General features: G+C 41.4%; 1 protein-coding gene across 2 annotated transcripts; it reads right to left on the bottom strand.

Annotated features, from left to right (window-relative positions):
• Positions 1-784: 784 nt before the first annotated feature.
• Positions 785-16,992, bottom strand: LOC135479071 (serine/Arginine-related protein 53-like). Of its 2 annotated transcripts, none has more exons than XM_064758789.1 (9): positions 16,876-16,992; positions 16,187-16,302; positions 15,011-15,397; positions 14,275-14,337; positions 14,051-14,087; positions 13,215-13,266; positions 4,344-4,510; positions 3,883-4,023; positions 785-1,183 (listed from the first exon to the last, which is right to left on the bottom strand). In XM_064758789.1, the coding sequence occupies exons 2-9, from the start codon at positions 16,258-16,260 to the stop codon at positions 1,091-1,093; spliced, it is 1,014 nt and encodes a 337-aa protein (XP_064614859.1). In that variant the 5' UTR covers positions 16,261-16,302; positions 16,876-16,992; the 3' UTR covers positions 785-1,090. The 2 variants fall into 2 exon arrangements, with proteins under 2 accessions (XP_064614859.1, XP_064614860.1); XM_064758790.1 differs by lacking the exon at positions 16,876-16,992 and adding an exon at positions 16,759-16,778.
• Positions 16,993-17,000: the final 8 nt, after the last annotated feature.

Genomic DNA, 17,000 nt, shown 5'->3' with positions numbered 1-17,000 from the left:
ATCTGTGCAGTTTGTGGATTCTTCCCATGGCTCTGATAATGTACCTGATGCTCGTCTTAAGATTTTACGGTCTTAACATGTACAGTCTTAAAATGCCTGGTCTTTACATTTATGGTCTTAGCATGTATGGTCTTAGCATATATGGTCTTAACATGTATGGTCTTAACATTTATGGTCTTAACATTTATGATCTTAACATGTACAGTCTCAGCATGCATGGTCTTAGCATGTATGGTTTTAACATGTATGATCTTAGCGTGGAACATGTATGAACTTAACATGTATGGACTTCACATGTATGGTCTTAGCATGTCCAGTCTTCGCAGGCATGGCTTTAGCATGTATGGTCTTAACATGTATGGACTTAGCATGTATGGTCTTACCACGTATGGTCTTAGCTTGTGTGGTTTAACATGTATGGTCTTAACATGTATGGTTTTAGCATGTATTTCATCCCTGAAGTGACTTTTGTCATGACCTTGAAACTTTTACATGTATACTTCATGGCAAGAACTATAAATCTCACTTCCAGGTAGAGCCTTGATGGCCTACAACGTTGCTTTTGTTGCAGCCCATCTGGTAATGCTGCAGCCAAGTCACTTGGCAAAGAGCATGTAGGTACTCTTGTTCACTCCGCTTATGACCGGGGTGGTCATACAGACGAAACATTCCTCAAGTGCTGTTAAACATGAATCAAATAATTATACTGAGTTAAAACTCCGATGCCTCTTTACTGTTAAGACATAAGACTGAGGTTTGAATATTTCATCAGACTTTTTCATCCATAAGTTCTGAGACGTTTTATTTAGAGGATCAAATGCTGAAGCAGGAAAATATCAGAATTGTACAATCGAATCCGATCCATCATTTACCTTTACAACTTCTCAGGCAACGTGTTGGTTTTCAATGTTCACTGTTGACACACAGACGTACAGAAGGGTATTTGCATGTGGTATTCAATTTAATAATTTTAGTCATTTGTTATTTAGTCCAGCCCTGCATTGTGCATTCTTCATTCTCAAAGAAGCTATCTAAAAACAACATCCGCTCTTCAGTCTTTCAGTTTTTTCATATCAATGAATATTCAATGTCATGATAGCATATCCCCTTCCAGTTTCTTTCTCCTCAAAGCTGTTAGTTTCTCTATCCACTGGCTCATCTTCTCTTGTGTGGTTTTTTGAAGCTGAAAGAAAAAGGGGATACAAGGCTTATTCAGTTTCTGATATCACCTCTTAGGTATATACCATGTATCAACGGTTATCACATTCTCAAGATGGTAGTTACAAACTACACAATACACAACTCCACTTAGGTATATACCATGTATCAACGGTTATCACATTCTCAAGATGGTAGTTAAAAACTACACAATACACAACTCCACTTAGGTATATACCCTGTATCAAGGGTTATAACATTCACAAGATGGTAATTAAAAACTACACTATACACAACTCCACTTAGGTATATACCATGTATCAATGGTGATCACAATACCACAAGACGATAGTTAAAAACTACACTATACACAACTCCACTTAGGTATATACCATGTATCAATGGTTATCACATTCTCAAGATGGTAGTTAAAAACTACACAATACACAACTCCACTTAGGTATATACCCTGTATCAAGGGTTATAACATTCACAAGATGGTAGTTAAAAACTACACAATACACAACTCTACTTATATATATACCATGTATCAACGGTTATCACATTCTCAACATGGTAGTTAAAAACTACACTATACACAACTCCACTTAGGTATATACCCTGCATCAAGGGTTATAACATTCACAAGATGGTAGTGAAAAACTACACTATACACAACTCCACTTAGGTAAATACCCTGAATCAATGGTTATCACATTCACAAAATGGTAGTTACAAACTACACAATACACAACTCCACTTAGGTATATACCCTGTATCAATGGTGATCACAATACCACAAGACGATAGTTAAAAACTACACTATACACAACTCTACTTAGGTAAATACCCTGAATCCACGGTTATCACATTTACAAGATAGTGGTTAGCAACTACACAATACACAACACAATTATGTCACCTGTAGGACTCTTACTGTGTACGGGCCACTGCCCTTGTTAGGTGTATGTCACCTGTAGGGGGCTTATTGGGTATGGACCACCGCCCTTGTCAGGAGTATGTCACTGGTAGGAGGCTTATTGGGCACGGACCACCGCCCTTGTCAGGTGTATGTCACTTGTAGAATATTTATTGGGTGCGGACCACTGCCTTTGTCAGGTGTATGTCAATGGTAAGAGGATTATTGGGTACATGTCAACGCCCTTGCCAGGTGTACGTCACTTGTAGGACATTTATTGGGTGCGGACCACCGCCTTTGTCAGGTGTATGTCACTTGTGGGAGGCTTATTGGGCACGGACCACTGCCCTTGCCAGGTGTATGTCACTGGTAGGAGGCTTATTGGGCACGGACCACGACCCTTGTCAGGTGTATGTCACTTGTAGGAGGCATATTGGGTACGGACCACGACCCTTGTCAGGTGTATGTCACTTGTAGGAGGCTTATTGGGTACGCACCACGGCACTTGTCAGATGTATGTCACTTGTAGGACATTTATTGGGCACGGACCACTGCCTTTGTCAGGTGTATGTCACTTGTAGGAGGCTTATTGGGCACAGACCACGGCCCTTGTCAGGTGTATGTCACCTGTAGGAGGCTTATTGGGTACGGACCACGACCCTTGTCAGGTGTATGTCACCTGTAGGAGGCTTATTGGGCACGGACCACAGCCCTTGTCAGGTGTATGTCACTTGTGGGAGGCTTATTGGGCACGGACCACTGCCGTTGTCAGGTGTATGTCACTGGTAAGAGGATTATTGGGTACAGGTCAACGCCCTTGCCAGGTGTACGTCACTTGTAGGAGGCTTATTGGGTACGGACCACCGCCCTTACCAGGTGTATGTCACCTGTAGGAGGCTTATTGGGTATGGACCACTGCCCTTGTCAGGTGTATGTCACGTGTAGGAGGCTTATTGGGCACAGACCACTGCCCTTGTCAGGTGTATGTCACCTGTAGGAGGCTTATTGGGCACGGACCACCGCCTTTGTCAGGTGTATGTCACTGGTAGGAGGCTTATTGGGCATGGACCACTGCCCTTGTCAGGTGTATGTCACCTGTAGGAGGCTTATTGGGCACGGACCACGGCCCTTGTCAGGTGTAGATCACCTGTAGGAGGCTTATTGGGCACGGACCACGGCCCTTGTCAGGTGTACCTCACTTGTAGGAGGCTTATTGGGCATGGACAACCGCCCTTGTCAGGTGTAGGTCACCTGTAGGAGGCTTATTGGGCACGGACCACGGCCCTTGTCAGGTGTATGTCACTTGTAGGAGGCTTATTGGGCACGGACAACCGCCCTTGTCAGGTGTACGTCACTTTTAGGAGGCTTATTGGGTACGGACCACGGCCCTTGTCAGGTGTATGTCACCTGTAGGAGGCTTATTGGGTACGGACCACGGCCCTTGTCAGGTGTAAGTCACTTGTAGGAGGCTTATTGGGCACGGACCACTGCCCTTGCCAGGTGTATGTCACTTGTAGGAGGCTTATTGGGTACAGACCACCGCCCTTACGAGGTGTATGTCACCTGTAGGAGGCTTATTGGATACGGACCAACGCCCTTGTCAGGTACCTATGTCTCACATATTTCATATACTGTCTACAAATCAGATTCAAGCCGCCAGGGCCTGAGAGGACACCCACTTATGTTCGCTCTGCCACTGGCCTACTTCAAGGAAAGACTGCCATGAAACATGACCCAATATCATTGACAGTAAGCCTAAATACAAAAAAAGCCTTCATGCATTGAAGAAAAAAAATAATACTCACATTAGGATGTGCCAGGGACATGGCCCCATTGTACACAACATTCGTTCTCTCTGACGGGTCGAGCTTGATGTCCAGTTTGGTGGAACCAAAGATGGCCGTGTCGTGATTCCTCTCCAAGCGGGATCTTCCCAACTCATCTTCCTACAACGACAACAAACTCGGTTTGGAATTCTATGCATGTGCGTTTCAGTGATGTCAAGAACAAAATACCTTTGGTAAATGACCCAAACTTTCACCCAAAGAGATTCAAGAAAATGGTATAAAATATTCATTTCTGCGCTGAAACTTTTTCAACAAAATATTGTCTTGTCTTCCACACAGACCTCAAAACACCTCTTTAAGCTACATGTAAACAGATCTCCTAAAACAGGGCAAAATCTGCAACACAGCTGTGGACAAAATTTTAGGCCATTTACTGCAACTAAAGAATAATTGCACATTTCAGATTATCAGTAGCATACCTCTTTAGTGGAAGGATCGTCTCTATTAGAGGTGAAAGCAGCAGGAGCAAAGCTTTCTTTCTCGATGGATTGCACTGCCTGATTGAACTTCCTCTGCTCTCCAGCGCTCATAGCAGCCTTAGGGTTTAATAATACTCCCTGTTCTTTCAGCTTCTCATCCGCAGCAGCTGGAAAAGTAGGGATTAAAAGGTTGTCACAAAACTGAAAACTTGTCGCTTGTCGTATACATACCAATAGGTGTGACTGATGACAGTATCATGACGCACACTGATGTATGAAACTGATGACAGTGTCATGATGCACACTGATGTATGAAACTGATGACAGTATCATGATGCACACCGATGTATGAAACTGATGACAGTATCATGATGCACACCGATGTATGAAACTGATGACAGTGTCATGACGCACACCGATGTATGAAACTGGTGACAGTATCATGACGCACACTGATGAAACTTATGACAGTGTCATGATGCACACCGATGTATGAAACTGATGACAGTGTCATGACGCACACCGATGTATGAAACTGATGACAGTATCATGATGCACACTGATGTATGAAACTGGTGACAGTATCATGACGCACACCGATGTATGAAACTGGTGACAGTATCATGACGCACACTGATTAAACTTATGACAGTGTCATGATGCACACTGATGTATGAAACTGATGACAGTATCATGATGCACACCGATGTATGAAACTGATGACAGTGTCATGACGCACACCGATGTATGAAACTGGTGACAGTATCATGACGCACACTGATTAAACTTATGACAGTGTCATGATGCACACTGATGTATGAAACTGGTGACAGTGTCATGACGCACACTGATGTATAAAGACTGATGCCAGTATCATGATGCACATCGATGTATGAAACTGGTGACAGTGTCATGACGCACAACGATGTATGAAACTGATGACAGTATCATGACGCACACCGATGTATGAAACTGGTGACAGTATCATGATGCACACCGATGTACGAAACTGATGACAGTATCATGACGCACACCGATGTATGAGACTGACGACAGTATCATGATGCACACTGATGTATGAAACTGATGACAGTATCATGATGCACAACAATGTATGAAACTGGTGACAGTATCATGACGCACACCGACGTATGAAACTGGTGACAGTATCATGACGCACACTGATGAAACTGTTATGATGCACACTGATGTATAAAGACTGATGCCAGTATCATGATGCACACTGATATATGAAACTGGTGACAGTGTCATGACGCACACCGATGTATGAAACTGATGACAGTATCATGATGCACACCGATGTATGAGACTGACGACAGTATCATGATGCACACTGATGTATGAAACTGACAACAGTATCATGACGCACACCGATGTATGAAACTGATAACAGTATCATGATGCACACCGATGTACGAAACTGATGACAGTATCATGACGCACACCGATGTATGAGACTGACGACAGTATCATGATGCACACTGATGTATGAAACTGATGACAGTATCATGATGAACAACGATGTATAAAACTGGTGACAGTATCATGACGCACACCGACGTATGAAACTGGTGACAGTATCATGACGCACACTGATGAAACTGTCATGATGCACACTGATGTATAAAGACTGATGCCAGTATCATGATGCACACTGATATATGAAACTGGTGACAGTGTCATGACGCACACCGATGTATGAAACTGATGACAGTATCATGACGCACACTGATGTATGAAACTGGTGACAGTGTCATGACGCACACCGATGTATGAAACTGATGAGTGTCATGACGCACACCGATGTATGAAACTGATGACAGTATCATGACGCACAACGATGTATGAAACTGATGACAGTATCATGATGCACACCGATGTATGAAACTGATGACAGTATCATGACGCACATTGATGTATGAAACTGGTGACAGTATCATGATGCACATCGATGTATGAAACTGACAACAGTATCATGACGCACACCGATGTATGAGACTGACGACAGTATCATGATGCACACTGATGTATGAAACTGATGACAGTATCATGATGCACAACGATGTATGAAACTGGTGACAGTATCATGACGCACACCGATGTATGAAACTGGTGACAGTATCATGACGCACAACGATGTATGAAACTGATGACAGTATCATGATGCACACCGATGTATGAAACTGATGACAGTATCATGATGCACACCGATGTATGAAACTGGTGACAGTGTCATGACGCACAAGGATGTATGAAACTGATGAGTGTCATGACGCACACCGATGTATGAAACTGATGACAGTATCATGATGCACACCGATGTATGAAACTGACGACAGTATCATGACGCACATTGATGTATGAAACTGATGACAGTATCATGACGCACAACGATGTATGAAACTGATGACAGTATCATGATGCACACCGATGTATGAAACTGACGACAGTATCATGACGCACACTGATGAAACTGATGACAGTGTCATGATGCACACTGATGTATAAAGACTGATGCCAGTATCGTGATGCACACTGATGTATGAAACTGGTGACAGTGTCATGACGCACACCGATGTATGAAACTGATGACAGTATCATGATGCACACCGATGTATGAAACTGGTGACAGTATCATGACGCACACTGATGAAACTGATGACAGTGTCATGATGCACACCAATGCATGAAACTGATGACAGTATCATGATGCACACCGATGTATGAAACTGATGACAGTATCATGATGCACACCGATGTATGAAACTAGTGACAGTATCATGATGCACACTGATGTATGAAACTGATGACAGTATCATGATGCACACTGATATATGAAACTGGTGACAGTGTCATGACGCACACCGATGTATGAAACTGATGACAGTATCATGACGCACACCGATGTATGAGACTGACGACAGTATCATGATGCACACTGATGTATGAAACTGACAACAGTATCATGACGCACACCGATGTATGAAACTGATAACAGTATCATGATGCACACCGATGTACGAAACTGATGACAGTATCATGATGCACACCGATGTATGAGACTGACGACAGTATCATGATGCACACTGATGTATGAAACTGATGACAGTATCATGATGCACAACGATGTATAAAACTGGTGACAGTATCATGACGCACACCGACGTATGAAACTGGTGACAGTATCATGACGCACACTGATGAAACTGTCATGATGCACACTGATGTATAAAGACTGATGCCAGTATCATGATGCACACTGATATATGAAACTGGTGACAGTGTCATGACGCACACCGATGTATGAAACTGATGACAGTATCATGACGCACACTGATGTATGAAACTGGTGACAGTGTCATGACGCACACCGATGTATGAAACTGATGAGTGTCATGACGCACACCGATGTATGAAACTGATGACAGTATCATGACGCACAACGATGTATGAAACTGATGACAGTATCATGATACACACCGATGTATGAAACTGGTGACAGTATCATGACGCACACTGATTAAACTGATGACAGTGTCATGATGCACACCGATGTATGAAACTGATGACAGTATCATGATGCACACCGATGTATGAAACTGGTGACAGTGTCATGACGCACAACGATGTATGAAACTGATGACAGTATCATGACGCACACCGATGTATGAAACTGGTGACAGTATCATGACGCACACTGATTAAACTTATGACAGTGTCATGATGCACACTGATGTATGAAACTGATGACAGTATCATGACGCACACCGATGTATGAAACTGATGACAGTGTCATGACGCACACCGATGTATGAAACTGGTGACAGTATCATGACGCACACCGATGTATGAAACTGATGACAGTATCATGATGCACACCGATGTATGAAACTGGTGACAGTATCATGACGCACACTGATGAAACTGATGACAGTGTCATGATGCACACCAATGCATGAAACTGATGACAGTATCATGATGCACACCGATGTATGAAACTGATGACAGTATCATGATGCACACCGATGTATGAAACTAGTGACAGTATCATGATGCACACTGATGTATGAAACTGATGACAGTATCATGATGCACATTGATGTATGAAACTGGTGACAGTGTCATGACGCACACCGATGTATGAAACTGATACCAGTATCATGATGCACACCGATGTATGAAACTGGTGACAGTATCATGACGCACACTGATGAAACTAATGACAGTGTCATGACGCACACTGATGTATGAAACTGGTGACAGTATCATGACGCACACCGATGTATGAAACTGGTGACAGTGTCATGACGCACAACGATGTATGAAACTGATGACAGTATCATGACGCACACCGATGTATGAAACTGGTGACAGTATCATGATGCACACCGATGTACGAAACTGATGACAGTATCATGACGCACACCGATGTATGAGACTGACGACAGTATCATGATGCACACTGATGTATGAAACTGATGACAGTATCATGATGCACAACAATGTATGAAACTGGTGACAGTATCATGACGCACACCGACGTATGAAACTGGTGACAGTATCATGACGCACACTGATGAAACTGTCATGATGCACACTGATGTATAAAGACTGATGCCAGTATCATGATGCACACTGATATATGAAACTGGTGACAGTGTCATGACGCACACCGATGTATGAAACTGATGACAGTATCATGACGCACACCGATGTATGAGACTGACGACAGTATCATGATGCACACTGATGTATGAAACTGACAACAGTATCATGACGCACACCGATGTATGAAACTGATAACAGTATCATGATGCACACCGATGTACGAAACTGATGACAGTATCATGATGCACACCGATGTATGAAACTGACGACAGTATCATGACGCACATTGATGTATGAAACTGATGACAGTATCATGACGCACAACGATGTATGAAACTGATGACAGTATCATGATGCACACCGACGTATGAAACTGGTGACAGTATCATGACGCACACTGATGAAACTGTCATGATGCACACTGATGTATAAAGACTGATGCCAGTATCATGATGCACACTGATATATGAAACTGGTGACAGTGTCATGACGCACACCGATGTATGAAACTGATGACAGTATCATGACGCACACTGATGTATGAAACTGATGACAGTATCATGATGCACACTGATGTATGAAACTGACGACAGTATCATGACACACACCGATGTATGAAACTGATGACAGTATCATGATGCACACCGATGTATGAAACTGACAACAGTATCATGACGCACACCGATGTATGAGACTGACGACAGTATCATGATGCACACTGATGTATGAAACTGATGACAGTATCATGATGCACAACGATGTATGAAACTGGTGACAGTATCATGACGCACACCGATGTATGAAACTGGTGACAGTATCATGACGCACAACGATGTATGAAACTGATGACAGTATCACGATGCACACCGATGTATGAAACTGATGACAGTATCATGATGCACACCGATGTATGAAACTGGTGACAGTGTCATGACGCACAAGGATGTATGAAACTGATGAGTGTCATGACGCACACCGATGTATGAAACTGATGACAGTATCATGATGCACACCGATGTATGAAACTGACGACAGTATCAGGACGCACATTGATGTATGAAACTGATGACAGTATCATGACGCACAACGATGTATGAAACTGATGACAGTATCATGATGCACACCGATGTATGAAACTGACGACAGTATCATGACGCACATTGATGTATGAAACTGGTGACAGTATCATGATGCACATCGATGTATGAAACTGACAACAGTATCATGACGCACACCGATGTATGAGACTGACGACAGTATCATGATGCACACTGATGTATGAAACTGATGACAGTATCATGATGCACAACGATGTATGAAACTGGTGACAGTATCATGACGCACACCGATGTATGAAACTGGTGACAGTATCATGACGCACAACGATGTATGAAACTGATGACAGTATCATGATGCACACTGATGTATGAAACTGATGACAGTATCATGATGCACACCGATGCATGAAACTGATGACAGTATCATGACGCACACTGATGTATGAAACTGGTGACAGTATCATGACGCACACCGATGTATGAAACTGATGACAGTATCATGATGCACACTGATGTATGAAACTGGTGACAGTATCATGACGCACACCGATGTATGAAACTGATGACAGTATCATGATGCACACTGATGTATGAAACTGATGACAGTATCATGACGCACACTGATGTATGAAACTGGTGACAGTATCATGACGCACACCGATGTATGAAACTGATGACAGTATCATGATGCACACTGATGTATGAAACTGGTGACAGTATCATGACGCACACTGATGAAACTGATGACAGTGTCATGATGCACACTGATGTATAAAGACTGATGCCAGTATCGTGATGCACACTGATGTATGAAACTGGTGACAGTGTCATGACGCACACCGATGTATGAAACTGATGACAGTATCATGATGCACACCGATGTATGAAACTGGTGACAGTATCATGACGCACACTGATGAAACTGATGACAGTGTCATGATGCACACCAATGCATGAAACTGATGACAGTATCATGATGCACACCGATGTATGAAACTGATGACAGTATCATGATGCACACCGATGTATGAAACTAGTGACAGTATCATGATGCACACTGATGTATGAAACTGATGACAGTATCATGATGCACACTGATGTATGAAACTGGTGACAGTGTCATGACGCACACCGATGTATGAAACTGATACCAGTATCATGATGCACACCGATGTATGAAACTGGTGACAGTATCATGACGCACACTGATGAAACTGTTATGATGCACACTGATGTATAAAGACTGATGCCAGTATCATGATGCATACTGATGTATGAAACTGGTGACAGTATCATGACGCACACTGATGAAACTGTTATGATGCACACTGATGTATAAAGACTGATGCCAGTATCATGACACACACTGATGTATGAAACTGGTGACAGTATCATGACGCACACTGATGAAACTGTTATGATGCACACTGATGTATAAAGACTGATGCCAGTATCATGATGCATACTGATGTATGAAACTGGTGACAGTATCATGACGCACACTGATGAAACTGTTATGATGCACACTGATGTATAAAGACTGATGCCAGTATCATGACACACACTGATGTATGAAACTGGTGACAGTATCATGACGCACACTGATGACAGTATCATGATGCACACTGATGTATAAAGACTGATGCCAGTATCATGATGCATACTGATGTATGAAACTGATGACAGTATCATGACGTACACTGATGTATGAAGCTGGTGACAGTATCATGATGCACACTGATGTATAAAGACTGATGCCAGTATCATGATGCATACTGATGTATGAAACTGGTGACAGTATCATGACACACACTGATGTATGAAGCTGGTGACAGTATCATGACACACACTGATGTATGAAACTGGTGACAGTATCATGACACACACTGATGTATGAAACTGATGCCAGTATCATAATGCATACTGATGTATGAAACTGGTGACAGTATCATGACACACACTGATGTATGAAACTGATGCCAGTATCATGATGCATACTGATGTATAAAGACTGATGACAGTATCATGATGCACACTGATGTATAAAGACTGGTGACAGTATCATGACACACACTGATGTATAAAGACTGATGACAGTGTCATGACACACACTGATGTATGAAACTGATGACAGTATCATGATGCACACTGATGTATGAAACTGGTGACAGTGTCATGACGCACACCGATGTATGAAACTGATACCAGTATCATGATGCACACCGATGTATGAAACTGGTGACAGTATCATGACGCACACTGATGAAACTGATGACAGTGTCATGACGCACACTGATGTATGAAACTGGTGACAGTATCATGACGCACACTGATGAAACTGTTATGATGCACACTGATGTATAAAGACTGATGCCAGTATCATGATGCATACTGATGTATGAAACTGGTGACAGTATCATGACACACACTGATGTATGAAACTGGTGACAGTATCATGACACACACTGATGTACAGACACACCCTGTTACATAAGCACAAGTGCATGTATTATGACCCTAACCCCCTTCACCACAAAAAGCCCTGCATCTTATCTAACTTAACAACCGTAAAACAAATTGCTATCAAAGGCTTGCAAAAATCATAAATTATATGACAGAATCACAGATTAATTTTATTGCCCTATTTTAATGTTAGTAACAATCTGCATGACTTTGAAACCTGCAATCTTGGTTCTTCCCATGGTCAAAATATTGCTAGACAATGTAAATTCTTCTTGGTACAACAAATCGTACAACAAATTTCAGCTAAAACAACAGGCCAAATTTAATGATTAACATTTTGACTAAAGTCTAAAATCACTTCGTGAGCCCAGGGCCAAAAGCTTCTCTTGCTAGGATGAGTTGATTACAGAGAAATCCACCCCATTTTACTTACTTAGTTATTTGACTGGTGTTTACACCCACCCAAAAAGAAGGAGGACATGCTAAACAGGTAAAAAATCCAGCATCAGTAAATATAAAAAAAAAAGATCATTTGGCAACAAATGGAAGAAGAAGGCAATGTGTATATTTTGAAAGTGTGTGCAAAATCTATGATTTGCAGAAGCTCCCTTTGGGGAAAGTTGAGCAGACAATAGCTACGTTCAGGGTGGGATGGGCATTTACAAACCTTTTTGATAGGGGACAACAAGATTAAAAAATCATCAGATGCTAAAGTTCTCACCTGCAGCTCTTAAGGCCAACTGCATCCTCACTTTAGCCTGATCTGCTGGCGTCTGAAACAGAGTGAGGATTTATTAGGGTTATTTGTAATATTACAATGGTGGTCAGATGAAGGAAGTGCCCGGTTCACATCCCCAATTTGCTTCTACTCCCTTGCTCTCCTCAGACAGAGCCCTCTACTACCTCTGCTGAAAGATCCCACGAATCGGACACAAATGACTAATTACCGTAATCAAGAATGATCAACTGAAATGACTGTAGCATGGTTGTTGTTGTAAAAGTCACTGTAACTGAACGATATGGGGAGGTGAACAGAAATTTTACCAAATCCGTGGGCAGAGATCACATTTTGAGTGTGGAGTATATTTATGGTTTATCTGTGGGCCATTAATGATGCCAGGTTTTGCTGAAAAAGTTTTTATTTCGTTGGAGTCGGTAGTTGACACCTTACCTCCGTGTAAATTTTGTGAACATCAATGGAGACACATCTCCACTTTGATCAAAGAAAATTTGTATTCTTTTCCTGAGGTATTCTGCTGGTTTGTTGGCTTACACGGATTATGTCTATTTTCACACGTATCAGAACAGTAAGTATCTTGTGACAAAGTATTGAATAAATTCAAGAGAGTATTGAATAGATTCAAATTGAATTCCATGACACTGCTAACTGTCTGAAATCTACTCAATGAGTGCTACGAACATTGATAAGGAAAACATTAGTTCCAATTCCTTTTTTAAAAGGCTGGAGGGGGGACAACTTTTAGAACACGTCTACAGATCACAAACCACAGTTGCCTCCCTTGATCTAGTCCAAAAAAAGGATAGACAAAGACTTACCATGTCTGAAAACCCAGGAACTTGAGCACATGGGTCACTAAAAACAAATGAAATTCTTACGTAGATTTCAGGTCAAATTAAAAATTCAGACCTCTTGTAAATAAAATGACTGACTGAAAAGAATATTTAGAGCAGAATATAAATGCGATGAAAAAGACCACTGAATTGTCGAGAAAGGGCTACTGTAATTTTCTGATTCTTAATTTTAGTGATATAAAACTTACTCTTTGTCTTTCTTAAAAGCGTCCAATCGGCTATCTTGAGAAGAACTTCTAGAGCGCCTCCCCCTAGAAAAGAAATGACATTACCTATTTGTTAGCTAATACATGATACTGATCCTTAAATCTAATACAGTTACCTTTTGTACACAATTACTTTTGCACACACTCTCTTTTATGCACCCTCAATTTTGTATGTATTTATGTTTTTGTACAGACTTACTTCTGTAAGCACTTAGTGCATATTTTTAACCAAATCTCAAGTAGAGCTAGGAATGAGTTGGAGGAGTTTGAATAGTTGACAGGCAGTCATTTGAACTGTATCTAGAAATTTTTCAGCATTAAATTATTTATTTATTTATTTGATTGCTGTTTTACGCAACAAGAATATTTCACTTTTACACGGAAGCCAGCCTTATGTTCGGGTGAAAATGGGCAGAACCCAGGGGAAACTCACAACTATGTGTGAGGTTGTTCACAGCCCTTCACATGTCAAACTGGAGAGGTTTTAAATTATTAACAAAACTTTTTAATTACTGATGTAGAAACAAATAGGAATTCAAATCATGTTTTGAACACTGAATGCTGCTGTTGGATATAAACTTTTTACAAACAAAACTTAAAACAACTTAAATCCATGATCAATAAAACTCTGAAAATTGGACAAAAAATGAGCAACTTTGTCATGGATGAAAGTTTAGGTCAAACACAGTATTCAATGGGTTCCACTCTACATTAATACCTGTGCCTGGTAGAACCACGGGATCCTGATCTTCTGTCATGACTGTAGGACCTTTTTCTCGAAAAACTTCTTGACCTGGATCGCCTGTCTCTGCTTCGAGACCTACGGTATTTTCTCTCTCTGCTGTACGAACCACGTCCACGACTCCTGCTCCTTGAACGTCTGCGACCTCTATCATATGACCTTGATCTGGATCGTCTATCGTACCCTCTTGATCTTGACCTTGACCTTCTGTAGCCTCTGTCTCGACTCGGAGATCTAGATCTTCGTCTGCTGTATTTGGCATCAGGGGATCTGCTTCTGGATCGCTGTCGCTTCTTTTTCTTTGACTTGTGCTTTGCTGATTTTCGGCTACTGACTGACGAACCTACACTGGCTTCTCTGGATCTGTATATGAAAATTAGAAGATCTTGTTTTTGAACTCAAGAGGATATAATTTTACCTAATCAATTCATCCGAAACAAATGTGTTGTACAACAAAGATTATCTTGCCCTTTAACTGTGAAACCTTCCTCTTTATTTTATTATTATTTTTGTTTTTGAAGCTAATGTTCTGTTTAATGCCACCAGATCCATCCTTGCTCTGTCATGTATGCTATATTTATTATTATGCAAAACTGATTCAAGTAAATCACCGCCCTTGACAAGAGCTGGATTCGAGTGAGTGAGTGAGTGAGTGCTTGGGGTTTAACGTCGTACTCAACAATTTTTCAGTCATATGACGACAAAGGAATCATTAGGGTGCATGTACGTGTAATGTGCCTCTTTGTTGCAGGATGGATTTCCACCACTCTTTTATTTAGTGCTGCTTCACTGAGACGACTTACCGAAGACAAGTAAGCCGCCTCGCCCGAGCCATTATACTGATACGGGTCAACCAGTCGTTGCACTATCCCCTTCAGGCTGAAGAGAGCTGGATTCGAGCCACCTACCTTACTGGTCAGCTAGGTAAAGTGGCATGTGAGTTGTGACTGGAGACTAGGAATCTCATGTAATTGCATATTCTGTAAACTGAAAATGATTATGACTGCTTCCTACAGGAGTTGTAATAAATTGAGTTAGGTCTGCATTTATCCTTGAAGCGCCTCTCAGATGATTTAAGATACTTCAATGAATCGACATCAGCCTACCATGTGACTGCATACTATCAGATTGTGACAGTAACCAGTAATTTACCTCGACAAAGACCTCCTCTTTTTCTTCTTCCTTCGTCTTCGATCTTCATCACTACTGTCAGAGTAACCTCCCATTATGGAATGCTGTTATACTACAACAGCCCCCTTATCCTAAAACTGTCAAAAATTCAAACAGCGTAGGCCTATATTAATTCATTTATGAATTATCATATGCCATATCATAACACGGTACTCAACACATTTTCACTCCTGTCACTTTTCACCTTTCACAAAAGATTTCTTTTGAATTGTAACTGCCAGAGGATAATCTTTTCCCGGAAAGCAACATGGGAAACAAAGTAACACAAAAAGCACGGCATGGGAACAGAGCTGAGTAACATAAAAAGGTTTGGCGTAGAAATCAGAAATAAGGCAACCGACGGCGTCCCGACTGAGTGTTCACTTTTCGTTATGAAATGGGTTTAATCTCGTGCAGTTTCTGATAGTAAAAATTTCCAGTTCTAAACCTGAACAGTGAGACAAATTTTGATAAGCTTGGATGTAAGAATAATCCAATAAACACATTGCAGACACAGTTTAACTAAATATTACAATATTAATTGACAATATTACCCGGGTCATAAAAATTGTCACAAATGTTGAAGCGCGATGCAGGAGCATTTCTAATCACAAGACGGTAGACAATCAGTGTATAACAGTAATTGAATACACCTGATAAAAATACATTACCTTTCATGGAAGACACATCATAAGTCACTATTTCACTTGAAAATCAGTGTACAAAATTGGATGAAATCATCTGCATCAGCTGCGTAAATGGAAGGCAACACAGATACGGGAGGCTCCCTCCCCTC

The sequence above is a fragment of the Liolophura sinensis genome, chromosome 12, assembly GCF_032854445.1.
Source record: "Liolophura sinensis isolate JHLJ2023 chromosome 12, CUHK_Ljap_v2, whole genome shotgun sequence".
Classification (NCBI taxonomy): domain Eukaryota; kingdom Metazoa; phylum Mollusca; class Polyplacophora; order Chitonida; family Chitonidae; genus Liolophura; species Liolophura sinensis.
The sequence above is the reverse complement of the archived record's forward strand: the minus strand, read 5'-3'. Positions and strand labels throughout refer to the sequence as shown.

Coding starts and splice junctions, on each gene's coding strand:
- LOC135479071 (XM_064758789.1), bottom strand. CDS start 16,260: ATGGGAGGTTACTCTGACAGTAGTGATGAAGATCGAAGACGAAGGAAG. Junction 15,398..16,186: donor AAGAGGAGGTCTTTGTCGAG/GTAAATTACTGG, acceptor TTTCATATACAG/ATCCAGAGAAGCCAGTGTAG. Junction 1,184..3,882: donor TGTCCCTGGCACATCCTAAT/GTGAGTATTATT, acceptor TTTTTCTTTCAG/CTTCAAAAAACCACACAAGA.